The following is a 15,538-nucleotide window of genomic DNA, read 5'->3' as shown; positions in this document are numbered from 1 at the left end:
GAGGGCTTGGGGAGGTGTTTGTGTAATTGAGTTCAGTTTGCAAGATTGGTGCTAGAAGGAGTCTCTTCAAGTTCGAGTTGTGGTGATGCGCTCTTGTAAGAACTTGCATTGCAAGTGTATTGTAATCATCTTGGTTTGATAATACATTGTGCGGGTTTTGGAGGGTGAGATTTTTCTCCCAGAAGGGTTTCCCCATGGTAATCATTGTGTTTATGTGTTCATTTTTATTTTGATTATGTTATTATGGATTTCTTGAGATCTCTACAATAGTTAGTTGAATTTGCATAATCATCCTCTCAAAGATTAACATAGGAAGCGATTTTGCGCACCTTTGCTTCCTTACAATCATTTAAATAATCATTTTTTTTTTGTATCATATACTTCATTTGTGATATCTTTTCTTAGTGTTTATATTCTTGAGAATTGTACATCTTATGCGATATCTTAACCTTTACACTCAGAGGGAAAGATAGCTTGTATATTTTTTATCTTTGATCTAAGGACCAACTTTCCTTGGTAATGGCTTTTGTTTATAATGGGATATTATTGTCTTCTAAGGAGTTGATTTCTTGATTAGGATTCTCTCTTACAAGAGTTGCATGTGTCCTTGATCACCACCTGTTCTTTATTTGCAAAAGTATGTTCGTTATTAAAAATTTCCTTACTATGCAATTTAAAGTTTGTCATCCTTCATCAACAATCCTAGTTTCACTAGAACATATGAGACTAATGAATGCATTTGTAATGTCCTACCAAGGAACTTGAGAGAACAAACCATCTAACTACTATTTTTGTTTTTCGAAAGTAAAATTATAAGTTCTTAAAGTGTAAAAATAATCAATATACTTTATTTATTTTGTGTGTCCTTTGGTATTTATTTTTTAAAAAAACATTGCTTGAAATATTCATCCTAGCATTGAGTATATTGCCCTAGCCATCCCATCTTGTGGAGGTGAGGTGGAGTTGAATACACAAGGTATATTTGATAACAAGGGTGTCCGCTATCACCAACACTATTCGGGTTCTATATTGACAAGCTAGAAGAATAGATAAACAAGACAAATGATGAGGGGGTATAGCTGGCTCATTTTGTGATAAGATTGCTCTTATATGCAGATGATCTCATCATACTTGCAAGAATGACTAAAGGTTTGAAAGAACACTTGAAAGCTCTAGAAAATTTTTGCCGTGAGGTGGGAATGCAAGTGAACACTAGCAAAACCAAAGTTATGATCTTCTCGCTGAAAAAGAATAGGGGTATACATGATGAGTTCCTGTTTGAGGGTAACCCTCTTGAGATTATGGAAGAGTACAAATACTTGTGCATAGATTTTCATAACAAACTCAATTGGGATACATGCAGATAAAAAATAATTTAAGGGGGCTAGAAGGCATTATATTCTCTACAAATTAGGTGTAGAAACACAAAAATATTGGATTAGATGACCATGAAAACTCTTTTTGGTCTACTCGTCACTCTGATTATTCTATACAGATGTGAAGTTTGGGGTGGTAGTATGTCCGAACATAAATGGCGATAGGTATAAAGAATTCAAAAACACTTCATCACATGCAATCTTAAAGTCAAGACCAAGGTAAATTATGAGATCTTATTGGCTGAGGTGGGTTCCATTCCATTAGAAGTCATCGCTTTGGTCTGGATGTTAAGCTATCTAAAGAAAACCCAAGGCCTGGAAACACATCGCTGGCTCAAGCTAGTTGTAGATGAAAAACTTGTCAAGTGGAAAAGCAAATGAATGAAGCAAAATGACAAATGGATGCAAAAATGGGATATCAACATCCATACTTGCTCGGATAATATTAAAGAAATAAAGAAGTTTGTCATGAATTTTTTTTGCAATATTCTATGGACAAGGCACATGGGGTAGAAAAAATCTTATTACATTAAAGAGTTTAACCCCACCCCTAGTCATGGGGAAAAGGCCTATATAAGAGCACCTATTAATTGGAGAGCAAAAATGCTGACAGTGCAACTCAGAACTAGTTCACACCGGCTGCAATGTGAAATTGGTAGATGGCAAGTTCCAAATGAAGAGTGGGCAGACATAACATGTTTGTTCTGTAAAATGGGACGGTAGAGACAAAGCTACACTTTATCAAAGATTGCCTGGCATATAGTGATATCAGATCTGGTTATACAGAGATATTATAGAACTGAGACTTGAACTACTTACTCGAGGAGGATCAGGTGGAGAGAACAATGACTTTGATTATCAAACTTCAGTGAAGGAGAGACAAGTTAACCAAAACTATGTAGTTAGATTAGTTCCGCTCCTACATTGCAGGTTGATTGTGTAGGTCCCATAGACTACTTTAACCTCGTGAAAGTGATTAAAATCTATCATATCATATCAATTCTTGTCGAGTCTTATCCTTCCTTTCCCACTTTACACGTATTAAAATGGAAGTCGCTTTTACTCTATGAGCCTGCTCCCGTCCCTCCTACTTCAAGCGGCTTGGCCCCACGAAACTAATAAACCCACGCTGGTTGCGGGCTGCTCACGCAGTGGCCGGCAGATTGTGTCCCCAAGCGGGGCCCACCCTCGTCGTTTACCGTTGCAACGATTCGCTATCTTTGAGAAGAGAGCAGTTCTCTACTCGACCACTGTTTACCTCAAAAGACACGGACTTAAAGAATTATCAAATTTCACTTCGACGAAACACAGTTGCATCTTTCGGAATGGAAAAACACATCGCCGCTTGTCTGCAAGAGGTTGTATGCACGCTGTCCATTAACACGCTTTCGTACACACTGTTTTAGATGTCTTCCCACTCTCCTCATCTCCACCTTTCCTTGCTTATGTTTATCATTAGTATACTCTGTTTCTTTTCCATGGAAACCTCCTCCTCGATACCTAAACGATACTAGTTTCTTCTCCTCTCCGTGTTCAGTTAAATTTGAAATGGCTACCACTTCTACAGCCACCCCTAATCAGACTGAGGTCGAAAACCCTTTTGAGCAGCCTCAATCATCTTCACAGCTCCCGCGTAGTCTTAACTGCCTAACGGAGATCGTAGAAGTGTTGCAAGAATGGTGTCGGTCCTGTAGAAATGATTTGGAACGAATCTGCTCCCTTCCATTCCGCATGGTTTCGTCGGCTCCTGGGGTCGCACAGCAAACGCTACCAGATCCCCAAAACGCTTTTGACCAGCTTGCACCAATCTCTGCGTCTACTTCAGCGGAGCCCTGGCAGATATTTATTAACCATCGTGGAATCGATGTCAAATACACATTTGCCAAAAGGATTTACCAAACACTTGATGGCATGGGATTCCGAGTCTTCCTCGATATAGACGCATTTGAGCCCGGCGATGTGATACCAGTAGAAATACAAGCAGCAATGTCTACTGCATCTCTGCACATTGCCATATTTTCGCCCAACTATGCTCAATCCCCATGGTGTTTAGCTGAGTTAGCTTTCATGCTAAAAAATGGTTCGAAAATTATTCCCATTTTTTATCACGTTGATCCCTCTGATCTTAGATGGGTACAGCAAGGCAAAGGGAAATATGCCCGCGTATTTTCAGAACATGCAAAGAAAGGCAGATACACCGAAGAAAAGCTCAAAGAGTGGAAAGGGGCACTCTACAACATTTCATTTTATTCCGGCTACGAAGTCAGCAATAATGAGTATGTATTGTTCCTGTTTTTCTTCGATTGTAAGTTTTATATCTAATAAATTGGACTTTATTTTCTATTGTAATTTCGGTTTTAGTTTTTAAATTTTGGTCCAGAAATATTTGGAACGAGGCCAAAGTTATGTGTTCATCTTTTCCCCAATTCACAACTGTAAAATTTTATACCCACTGATCTGGTTCTACCTCTTCTTTGTCGTAGATTTAGTTTTAATGTTTTATTTTGGCTAAAACTTTTAGGGACGAGGCTATGGTTTTGAAGAATATTGTAAATTGTGCACTGAAAGTCATACAAAATGTTCCTTTGTGGGTCGCCGAACATCCACTTGGATTGGATGAGCTAGTCGAAGGCTTCCAATCTGTCGCAAGTGAAGACAGAGTAAAAATCACGGGGATCGTGGGCATGGGAGGGAGTGGTAAAACCACTTTGGCAAAGGAAATCTTCAACAGAAACTTTTCTTCCTTCGAAAGATGCAGTTTTGTTTCCGATGTGCGAGATGCAGCATCCAGAAGTGCTCTACCTGACAAGCAGAAAAAGCTTCTTAAAGACCTTGGTGTTCATCATCTGCCATTCGACAGTGTGGACGAAGGCATGGCCATTCTCGCAAATCGTTTGAGCTCGCATCGGGCGCTCATCGTTTTGGATGACGTGGATCACATCGACCAGTTGAATGCCCTATTGCCAAACCGAGACAGTATAGGATCCCAAAGTATAGTTATTGTAACAACGCGCGAGCTGGGTGTCCTCAAATCATGGGGCCTTTCCTGCATTTATAAAATGCCCGGACTTAACAGGTCACATGCCGAGCAGCTATTCTGCTGGCATGCCTTCTTGCAACCCTCTCCACCCGCTGAATTTGGAACTCTGGTTGAAGAAGTTTTAAAGGCTTGCGATGGTTTGCCTCTGTCACTTAAGGTATTGGGGGCGCAACTATATGGCAGAGAGTCCAAAGATTACTGGAAATCCCTCTTACATAAACTCTCAAGAATATTGCCTGGCGATATACAAAAAAGGTTACAGGTCAGCTACGATGCTCTGGATGGAGACGAAAGGGAGATGTTCTTGGATGTGGCTTGCTTTTTCGTTGGAGAACGGAAAAGCACTGCTATTGCAGTGTGGGATGGGATGGATTTGAGTGGTCTGTACGGCTTACAAACACTTCTGGATAAGTGTCTTGTAGAGCTGGTTTACGAGGAAGATTACGGGTTAAACAACATTGTCTATGGGGAGAAGATAAGAATGCATGATCATCTCAGGGATATGGGAAGACAGATCGCAAGTAGGCACTCATCATATCGGCTGTGGTGGCCAGAGCAGATTCATAACTTGAAGAAGCATTTCAAGGTGAGTTTACTATTGACATCCTACTAATTTCATTTTTAGGCGCATATGGTTGATCATTGATTAGTGAGTTCGTTCAAGCAATAGTTTGTCGTTCTATTTTGATCCACTTTCCCTGAACTGATCGAACATTATGCATTTCTGGGTTGTTTTTCATTCAGAAAGAAATCGCAATTCGAGGAATACGACCTTCAGCTACTTTTCTGGCATTCAAAGAGTACAAACATCGGTTAATGGGAATCTCGAATGGATTACAACTACTTCATGTGGAAGGAAACGAGTTTACGGAAGAATTCGCATCATTATCAGAAGACCTTGTATGGCTTCAGTGGAAAGATTTTCCCCTAAAAAATCTTCCACCGTGGCTTACATTAAGACATTTAAGTGTTCTAGAGCTTCTTGCTGTAAATGAGTTTGAAGAATTGTGGGACGACAATGTGGAGGTAAGGCGTTTGAATTCCTGGCTTAACAAGATTTCTTAAAGCTTATTAAATAGTTCAGGTTTTCCTGAATTGAATTAAGAAAAATATCTTTTTCCTGCAGCCTCCATTGCAATTGAGAAAGCTTGATATATCGGGAGGAAGCAGATTGCAACGGCTTCCAACCTCAATAGGACGTCTTCAGTATTTAAAAATGCTTTCCCTTGATTACAGAGGTAGCAGTTTGCCAAAAGAGTTCTGTGGCCTCCATTCGCTGGAATATTTGCATTTATACTGCCCAAGATTATGTTCACTGCCAGCTGCTTTTGGCCATTTAATAAACTTGAAGTATGTAGATCTAACGTTTTGCGTGCAGCTGAGCACTCTGCCAGATTCTTTCGACCAGCTGATACAATTGGAACATCTAAGTATGTCATGTTCTCTAATGCCTATTGCTTTTTGCTCACTACCTTATAATTTTGGTAATTTAAGACGCTTGAAGCACATAACTCTGAACTGGTGCAACCAGTTGATCACGTTGCCAAATTGTTTCACCCAGCTGATAAGACTGGAAGATGTAGATTTAGCACTTTGTGCAAAGCTATCCTCACTACCTGCTGGTTTTGGCAGTTTAGTAAGCCTGAAGCACATAAATCTTATGGGTTGCAGTATATTGAGAGCGTTGCCAGATTCTTTCAAGCAGCTGATACACCTGGAGCACCTTGAATTATCTGGTTGTGCCAAGCTTAAACTTAAATCAGATGCATTTGAAAACATCAGAAAGCTCAAGTTCTTGGGACTCAGGAATTGCGAGGAATTGGAAGATTTGCCTAATCAAATAGTGATCCAGGCATCCTTGACAGAATTAGATCTAACAGGTTGCATCAAGTTGAGAGGTTCGCCAAGTAACATTAGCCAACTGGTCAACTTGCAGTCGCTCAAAAGTGAGTGTCAGATGCTAAAAAGCTTGCAAACTCCTTCTGTTAGCTTTTCCTCGTTGAAGGATATTCAAATTGTAACTTCTGAAAGCAAAATGGAATTTGATGTCGAGGAAGAAGAGAGCAAAAAAATCTCCAGGGTATCAATTTCCAATGACTGTTGTCCCAACCTCCAACATTTCGAGGTCAGGAGCAATACCAGCTTTCAAACAGGTGAGTTTCAGAAAAATCTTCTTTTAATGGAGATAGAGACACTGCCAGTGTCCCTCAAAAGGCTATCAATATACAATTGCAAAGTGCTGAAGAAGATCAGCTGTCTTAGTGGTCTCGTAAACCTTGAAGAGTTGTCCATAAGTGGTTGCCCGCAGTTAAAAGAGCTCTCAAGCTTTGCTGATTTGGTTTCGCTGAAGGAATTCAGTATGTATGAATGCTCCAAAGTACAGAAGATAGAAGGTCTGCAAAATTGTAGGTCATTGAAGCGTTTGCGTCTTCTAGGGACGCGGTGGAAGGCGCCCGGTATACAAAGTTTGGAGAAAGTGGAAGGATTGGACACGCTGGAGCTGGAATGTGACACCATGTCAGCTCTGAAACCTTGTATTCAATCTTTAAAGGTAAGTTAATCAATTCTGTTGCAATGTCAAAGATTTCCGCATTTACGTAAGTATTGATGTTAATGACTTTGCAATGAAAAAAAATTGTAGGAATTTCCAAGGGAAATGAGCATACAAGGTAGCGTAAGCCATTTCGTGGAGCATGTTGTAAACTCTCTGGACTTTCCTGACCTTGTGGTCACACAGGGGAAGCGGCCGTCCGATGATTGGGCTCATTATTTCCGTTATGTAGAGGGAAATGAGAGGAATGGGGAGGAGAGGAAAGTGGTACAAATATATGTGCGCCTTGGAAATGCAGCAAGGATGGAAGGCCCCTACAACAACGATATCAAGATAGAAAAAGAAGTGCTAGTTTGGGGAAAAAGGGGAAGGGTCGTTGAGGCATTTTACCGACTCTTGGAACTTCTGGAGTAGGTAACTCATTTCATTAGTTTGGTCGGTCTGCTTTCACGCGAATAAGATAGGCCGTGCTTTAAGAGTTATAATATTAGTGACATTTTCTTGTAATAGATCAAACCATTTCAATGTATATTTGTGTTCATAATTATATCCAAGGTTATAGATATTAAAAGTTTAAAATTATTTATTAGTCCCTGTAGTAAGGCAGGAGACTAAAGTTTTCATTTGTCTTTTTACAATTAATCTTTCTTGAAAGACTGTGCCAGAAACCTTTAAGCTATGGTTTTACTCATTATATTATATTTGTCATTTTCTCACTCTATTATTTCCATTTTTATATTGGTTGATACTATTTTTCCTGGTAGTCTTTTTCTAATAAATTGACAAAATTAATAAAATTGCATGTGGTGTCCAGCTGTCATTTATAAAATGATTCACCTGCATTGTCTATAATTCCACACTTTTCTTACATGCAGAAACACATGTGGTAGATGATGCATTCATCTTGTTTGAAAGATTTAAACAGATTGTTATAAATACTGTTGCTGCGCTAGTTCTCGAAAGGTCGTAAAACTATTTTATAGTTAATTTACGTGTTTTTCATCTAGTTTGAAAGATTTAAGCACGGTTTTACAATATAAATATTGTCTCTGCATTAGTTCGAAATGTTAAACACTGTTTTATGGTTAGTTTATGTATTTTTTATCTAGTTTGAAAGATTTAGATGCAATTTCATAAATATTGTCATTAGCATAATCAGTTTCAGAAATACGAACACTAAGATTTACAGTGCACAGTTTTAGAAATACTTTCACTGTGCTATCTTGAATGGTTTAAACATAGTTGCACTATTTTTAAAGGTTTAAATGCACTGTACTTTTGCACTTTTCATTTAGGTTTTAAAGTTTGAAACACATTTTTTTAGTAAATCTATACATTTTTCGTCTACTTTGAAATGTTTAAACACGTTTTGGAGTAAATCTCTGCAATTTTCATTTACTTTGAAAGTTTTAAACACCTTTTACACTCAATTTATCCTCGTATTCTATTTGTGCAGATGATGCGGTTCTTGATTTGCAATGAAATGCCACAAGATTTTGATCATTGCGGTATTTTGTCACTTCCAGGAGAATAAATAGAGATTGAAAAGTAGTTTATTATCTTTGTGCTTTTTGGTTTTTGTGAAGCTGGTTGTTTTGGCTTAACATTTTGATTAACAGCCCTCTCTGGCCGCAGGCTCAGGGTTTCGAATACATAAATACTTGCTACTGTTATTAATGGCTGCCATAACTTTTTATGAATACATATGGAAATGATGTCTTCTGCAGTATTAGTAGTAGCTTGTAATATCTCTCTTTCTGCTAATAAAATGTTAGTGTTCTAAATTTTTATATTTGATTTGCCTTCGTCACGTTCTAATTTTTTTGACTTAAGAATTCAACAGGTCCAAGACCTTTTTGTTTTAAAATATTACACAATGCGGCCGTAAATGTTGTTTCTCGATGTTAAATTTTTCTGTTAAAGGTGATGCGGATCTTGATCTGCTATAAAATATGCCAAGGTTTGCCGGATAATCAAAGTATTTTCTAAGTTCCAGTAGAAAAATTGTAAGAGTTTCACTAATTTATCATCTTATATGTTGCAGTACTCAATCGTATTTTGTGCGGCTGTTAGTTTTGTCATAATAGAGTTATTACTGGCCCTGTCTTGCCATGGGTTCAGGATTTTGAACACAAATATTACTTATTGCTGTTGTTATTTATGACTGCCAATCCTTTTCATGAATATTTCTTCAGTTGATGTTGTAACAGATCTCTTTTTTATAATGAAAATATAAAATAACACCGTACAACGTGAGTCTTCTGAATTTTTTCTTCAGCCTTATCTTCATTAAGTTGAATTTATTTTTCATTAAGATTTCAAGAGGCCAAAAGGCATTTTTTAACCATAGTATAAATTGTCTTAGGGTGTAATAGTACGAGCTAAAATGCAGTCTTGTTATAATTTGACCGCATTGTTATTAGAATTCACGCCATCTGCAAGTGAAACTCTCAAGATTGTATTAAAAAACTATAGCTTAAAGAATTAATAATAAAGTTTAGACACCTCGTGTTTGATAAAGTTCGCCTACCATTTCTTTGTTGTATTATTAGAAGGTGGAGAATCTATCTTCAGAGTGTGACATTCTATGTAACAGCCATCCCAGTACTATCACTGCTGCTATGTTAAAGTTGCTGCTGCACTTGTCTTGGTTTTGGCTGCCATGGATAAATTTGTGAAGATGATCTTATTCATGTATCTTTTTACAATTAATCTTTCTTGGCAAACTTGCCAAAAACCTTTAAGCTAATATTTGTCATTTTCTCACTCTATTATTTCCATTTTTTCATTGGTTGATTTTTTCTAATAAATTGACAAACTTAATAAAATCGCATGTGGTCTCCAACTGTCATTTATAAAATGATTCACCTCCATTGTCTATAATTCTACACTTTTCTTACATGCAAAAACACGTGGTAAATGATGCATTCATTTGGGGATAGCCACATCCATTTGGGGATAACCGGATAGTTGCTTGAAAAAAACATTTGGTTCTCTTTATTATTTCCTTATTAACATCTATTGCTCTGCAATAAATTTATTGGAGAGTTTAGGGTTTGGAGCATGTGAACTCTATGTTGCTATGTTTGAGGCAATTTAAATTTGCCGAGGCTTAATTTTAATAGATTTATATTTTCATAATTGAGAGTTTGGAGTTGAAGTGAAAGATGAGGGCTTGTAGCTATGTTTTCCTTCCTCAAAAGATATGTTTCTCTCTGTTTCAGATGTACATTTTTCTATTAATGCAATGAGCCTTATGATATTTACAATTTGCCTTTCCATTTATGAGAAATAAAAATAATATTTGTTGCTTTCAGAAAATCTTTTATGACATTAACGAGAGAAAATTTGTGCCAAAACATCGTCAATTATGCCTCAAGAACAATCAAACCCTTGATAATTTTTCTCGGTCTCTCTGTGTTCTATTGACCTCTCCCTTTTCCATTGACATTTAAACTTTCTATAAAAGCCCCTTTGAATAGAAACCTTGAGTCAGAGTAAAAAATATATGAAGTTGTAGCATAAAGATAATGGTCATGGTTAGGTTAACAATAATTGATGGTGTTTTTGTACTCATTTTTTTGTAGCTAATGGAAAATTCATACTATTTTTGTACATATACTTTTTAACATCATAACTGATGGGAAATTTTCATAGTAATTTTGTGATTTAAGGTCCAAATTCTTCAATCCAAAAATGAGAGGTCAGAACTCCCCGACCTCTAGAATTTACATTAAGATATACTAGTGCTTTCACACTATATTTCTAGTTTTTAGTTTTTCCACGCTTTAGCAAAAGCGGGGTCGAATGCATGACCTCCATTTTCAAAGGTCTTATATGCCTGGAGTTATCTCCCACATGAGATGTATGTACATAATCAAAACTAACATTCGCCATATCTCTTGGCTTTCAATGAGGCAAAGAAAGTTGTGCTAAGACGATAAAGAATAAAGCATCTTCTCTCTTTGTCTTCTCTGTCTTATGACTTTGAACGAACCAAAGTCCTTTCTCACATTCATTATTCATCTAAACTCACTCAATCAACAAATGACTGAGAGGATGGCACACATATCAGTTCACACGAAAGGCAAATAAGTAGATCAACACCTCTATAAATACCAATAAACATCTTCTCATTCATTACAACAAACGAAGGCAAGGCAAGCATTTCGTAACAATATTCAAAGTAGAAAGCTGATACCTTGAGATAATTAAAGAGAAGATGGTGACAGGAAGCTATACAATTGAGGTGGAGTCTCCACTGGAGGCAAAAAGGCTGTGAAATTCAATGAAGGACATCCACAACTTTATGCCTAAACAAGTCCCTACCCTTGTATCAAGCATCACCCTTCTTCAAGGAGATGGAGGAGTTGGCACTATTCAACAAGTTAACTTCACTGAAGGTAAACATTTTGGTCATAAATACAATGTGCCCATGATTCAATCCTTAGACATTAGAGAAAACATTTATATATAGATTTATGAATCTATTGATTTAGGGAAGTTTTTTCTAATATAATTGTTATTGCAGCCAACAAGGATTATAGGTGTGTGAAAGAGAAAGCAAACTTAATCGATGAGGACAACATGGTTTATGGGTTCAACCATGTGGAAGGGGGAGTGATTGGGACAAAGGTGGCCTACAAAAATTTCAAGATTAAAATCACACCCAAAGAAGGGGGTGGATCTATTTTGACCACTACTTGGAGTTATGACACCCTCCCTGGCGTTCCATATGATGAAGCCAAAGTTGAGGAAATCAAGGCTGGAAGCATTTCTTTGTTCAGGATGTTGGAGGAACCTCTTATTGCCAATCCCACTTTGTACTGCTGAAGCATAAGGATCTCCTCTCTTTCTCTATAACAACAAGTTCATGCATGTATCTCATATTAAATAAAATACTAGGATCTCCTCCTTTCCTAGTGGCAATAGTCACTTTAAGTAAAGCTTGAGACTTAATTTCTCAATGTGGGCTCACATTCTAGCTATTCTATTGTAACCTCTTTTCAATTACATTAAAAAAAAAATGTGTCTCTACTTAAATAATATCTCCTTTCAATAGGGGAAAAAAATAAAGATATCCGTGTTTGTTGAAATTATGAGCTTAAAAGGAGTCTTTCTAAATATTCAACTATGATTATGCAATTTGATTTGTTTTGTAATATTTATATCACACTTCATTGTTTTCATCTCGTGTTGTAAGAGAAATAAAATTCCGTACAAAATTTAGCGTGGAAATTGTTTTCTATAGCATAAAAAAATTAGTCATTTATAATGTAATGATAATATTTTTATTTATTTTTTAACATTACACATTTATGAATGGACACATCAAAACTTATGGATAAATTTAGTAAACTATTTACTTGGGATAACTTTTGGTCCCTAATGGATATCTACAAATCGGCTGCCCAATTTTTAACTAATCAAGCTCCTAGTTTATAAACTAGATGCATGATTGATGCCTAATGGTTAAACACGAATTAGGTGCCCAATTTTTAAATTTAAGAACTTAGCACCCAATTCTGAAGTCATGGGTGGGAAGAAGTGGTTAGCCCAATTTCTAAATAAAATTTTTTTTTGGAGCTATTTTATTTGTATTTTTGGGCTGATATGTTGGAACTAATTTAACCCTAAAGTACCAAAAATACTTGTATAAAATGGCTTAGGTTAGGGATTTCATAAAGTGTGATGCGATATTTGCTTCTTGAGGCATTATTGAGTTGTAAGAGATTACAGATTGTAATGAGGTTGTAATCACTGGATAATAATAATATTGGACTCGCTCTAAGTTGGTGGACATAGCTCAGGGATTGGGTGAACCACATTTATCTTAGTGTCATGTGTTCTCTTTTGTGCGATTCATTATTTTTTGATATTGGTTATATTTGCATGTAATTTTATTTCATGTTTGTCTTTAATCCTACCACATACTATAGGGCTCTCACTATGAATGGAAATGTTTGAGGCTTTCCGATGTTGACTTTGGGTCAGTGCATCATCAGAGGCCACCCTTATAAAATAAACAATACAATAACATTTCATTAGTACAAACAAATGACAAGTACATATATATCTATACATGCATTTAATGGCTTTAAAACATATAACTACCTTTCCCTTTTCAATGGCTAGTTGTACAACCCCTCACACTATCCCCCATTGATAGTTGAAACCTGCAAGAGAAAAAGAAGATGAGAAATAATGTAAAATACAATATAAAACAAGAGATTAATGAGTAATCAAATAATACACATCGTAGAGGTCTTAAGGCCAAATGAAATGGCTGAAAGTGTGACATCATCCAAATCTCTCATCTCCTCCTCTATCATTAACTAGACATAAATGAATTACATAATGTACATAAGTATGAAGTTGTCAAATTTTTCTAATATAAATATTGATTTTAAATTAATAATGCTGTGATGAATCAAATGTATATACTTATCATAACAGAAGGAGTCTATGTCTATGCCCGCCCCTCCTCATCTCCTGCAAGATTTGTGTGTATCTCTGCAGCCATGTTTGTTGTGTCATCATCCTCAACCTCAAACTAAAACTTAGAAATGGTAATTGGACCCACACAAAGATTCTTGCATATAATGCAAGTATGTGGCACATAGACATGTGAGGAACTTCCAGATGTACTAGGAACTTCCAGATGTACTAGGCGCTAGCATCACCAATACGAGGATGAAACAACATTTGACCTAGTTTGGGTGACTACTAGACTACTCAAATGATGAATGACTCTAAGAGACACCACACTAGCCTCGATAATGACATCAAGATGTTGCACTGGAGGAGGGGAGTGAATATTAAGGGGGGACATAGTGGTGCCTTTCCTCTCCTTCATTTTGGGTCTATCCTATGGAACTCCACCTCTTATGCCCATGTTGGGCCTCATGCTCAAACAATTAACTTTATGCCCTTTGATAAACCCAACATATAATTCAATCAGGAAATATATATATGCACCTCCAATTTGTTGTGTGGTGGTTTGTCAAAAACCATCCACCGACAATCCAAAAAATGACTTTTAATGACCTCATTAGTGCACCATTTGATTGACAATTTCAATTTTCTAGGGTCAACTACTTTACCAATTTTGCGGTAAAAAAAAAGGTCAATCAATTCCTTTTTATTAATATTAAGAGCCGCAACCCCATCATAATCCAAGCCGTCATCAAATTGGTGGTGTATCTTGTCATGCCAACAAAGAGCTGCATCATGTTGCTCAATAAGGGTCTCAATATTAGCCAAAATAGTATTAAGGGTGGCTAGCATGAGAAATAAAGTAGGGATAGTGTTATATGTTTTTTGCACAACCCTCAACTAATTTAGATTTTCTTTAATGAAGTCTTGAATTCGAGGAGGGTTTTGAGAGGGTAGTGGTGGTTGTGGAATATTTTGAGGATTATTTTTTGGTGAGGAATTTTTTGGAGGTTGTTTTGGGGTATGTCATGCTTCTTTATAATTCAAATAAACATAGAATTACAATTTGAATAAAGAATTTATAAATCAAACTAAAAAACTTTCATTTTCATTACAAAACCTAAAGTTTAAGAAGAAATGAATTGATTGAAACTATTTGTCATTGGATGCAAAGTGGAGTTGAAAAATGGAAACCTTGTTTCATAACCCAAATTTGTTCCCTATACTTGATATTGGAGGTCCTTGATGTTTAAAATAAAACATGAAGAAGCATTTAGATTTTTTTTTAAACCTATGTGTGGGATTTGGGTATGCCATATATATTAGATACTAACCATGCTTAAGATTTTTTTGGCATTTGTATTAGGATTTGGGGGAAAAAGTTAAAGCAATTTTCAAATCACTTTTGAACTAGTTTTTTGTTTTTTTTTTTTCACATCGCCATTTTTTGGCCACCATGATCTTGTACATACCTGTCAGATAAATTACTTAACAAAATTCCTTATGGAATTTTCATCTCACACAATATTATAATGAAATATATGTAAAAAATGTATTTGTTGAAAAGTATTTAGAAATATTCATTCAAATGCAATTGATTAGTGTATAGCCAGACCCTAAAATCTTTTCCAAAATCCTTCTTGAATATGTTTAACTTGGAGCTTCGATACAAGGTGTAGACATTCATCAAAAGTTAATAATTTAGATAAAATTTTAAGTTAATGTTAGATTAGATATAAATTTATATTTCAAAATTCAAATCTTAGATTAAGTTAATATTTATTAATAAAATTGAATATGAAGAATCACAAATCTTATTTAATATATGAAGTTAATGAGTTCAAAATAAATTCTTAAATTAACTTAAATATGTTAGAGTCTAAATTTGAAATTCAATTACATATGGATCATCCTTTAGATAGATTAGTAAGTTTATTTTATTTTATTAGGATTGCATGATTCTTGCTATATATTAGTGAAGAAGAAGAGGACTCTAGATCAATTTTTGGAGGTAGACAAGCATTACAGTGCCACTAGCTTGGAGATTTTTGGAAACCACTCTAGGTCGCAATTGTACTCAGTTGAAATAGTTGTATAGTATTTTTGAGTGTTATTTGAAGCAATATCCTTCAAAGA

The 15,538-nt window shown here is 36.0% G+C and overlaps 2 protein-coding genes across 5 annotated transcripts; both read left to right on the top strand.

The window, feature by feature from the left end:
* Positions 1 to 2,681: 2,681 nt before the first annotated feature.
* On the top strand, positions 2,682 to 8,759 carry LOC149540206 (disease resistance protein Roq1-like). 4 transcript variants are annotated; one of them, XM_089801344.1, is made up of 6 exons: positions 2,682 to 3,652; positions 3,898 to 5,002; positions 5,161 to 5,442; positions 5,543 to 6,967; positions 7,058 to 7,381; positions 8,424 to 8,759. In XM_089801344.1, the coding sequence occupies exons 1-5, from the start codon at positions 2,925 to 2,927 to the stop codon at positions 7,379 to 7,381; spliced, it is 3,864 nt and encodes a 1,287-aa protein (XP_089657470.1). In that variant the 5' UTR covers positions 2,682 to 2,924; the 3' UTR covers positions 8,424 to 8,759. The 4 variants fall into 4 exon arrangements, with proteins under 4 accessions (XP_089657470.1, XP_089657468.1, XP_089657469.1 ...); XM_089801342.1 differs by having other exon boundaries at positions 2,744 to 3,652; positions 7,154 to 7,381; XM_089801343.1 differs by having other exon boundaries at positions 2,775 to 3,652; positions 7,154 to 7,377.
* Positions 8,760 to 10,730: 1,971 nt separating this feature from the next.
* LOC149540205 (major strawberry allergen Fra a 1.08-like) lies at positions 10,731 to 12,013 on the top strand. The gene is made up of 2 exons (XM_089801347.1): positions 10,731 to 11,370; positions 11,499 to 12,013. Exons 1-2 carry the CDS (start codon positions 11,256 to 11,258, stop codon positions 11,798 to 11,800), a joined length of 417 nt encoding a protein of 138 aa, XP_089657473.1. The 5' UTR covers positions 10,731 to 11,255; the 3' UTR covers positions 11,801 to 12,013.
* The last annotated feature ends 3,525 nt before the right edge of the window (positions 12,014 to 15,538 follow it).

Source organism: Cupressus sempervirens, chromosome 9 (genome assembly GCF_028749045.1).
Source record: "Cupressus sempervirens isolate cs-2001-9-10 chromosome 9, ASM2874904v1, whole genome shotgun sequence".
NCBI classification, from domain to species: domain Eukaryota; kingdom Viridiplantae; phylum Streptophyta; class Pinopsida; order Cupressales; family Cupressaceae; genus Cupressus; species Cupressus sempervirens.
The sequence above is the reverse complement of the archived record's forward strand: the minus strand, read 5'-3'. Positions and strand labels throughout refer to the sequence as shown.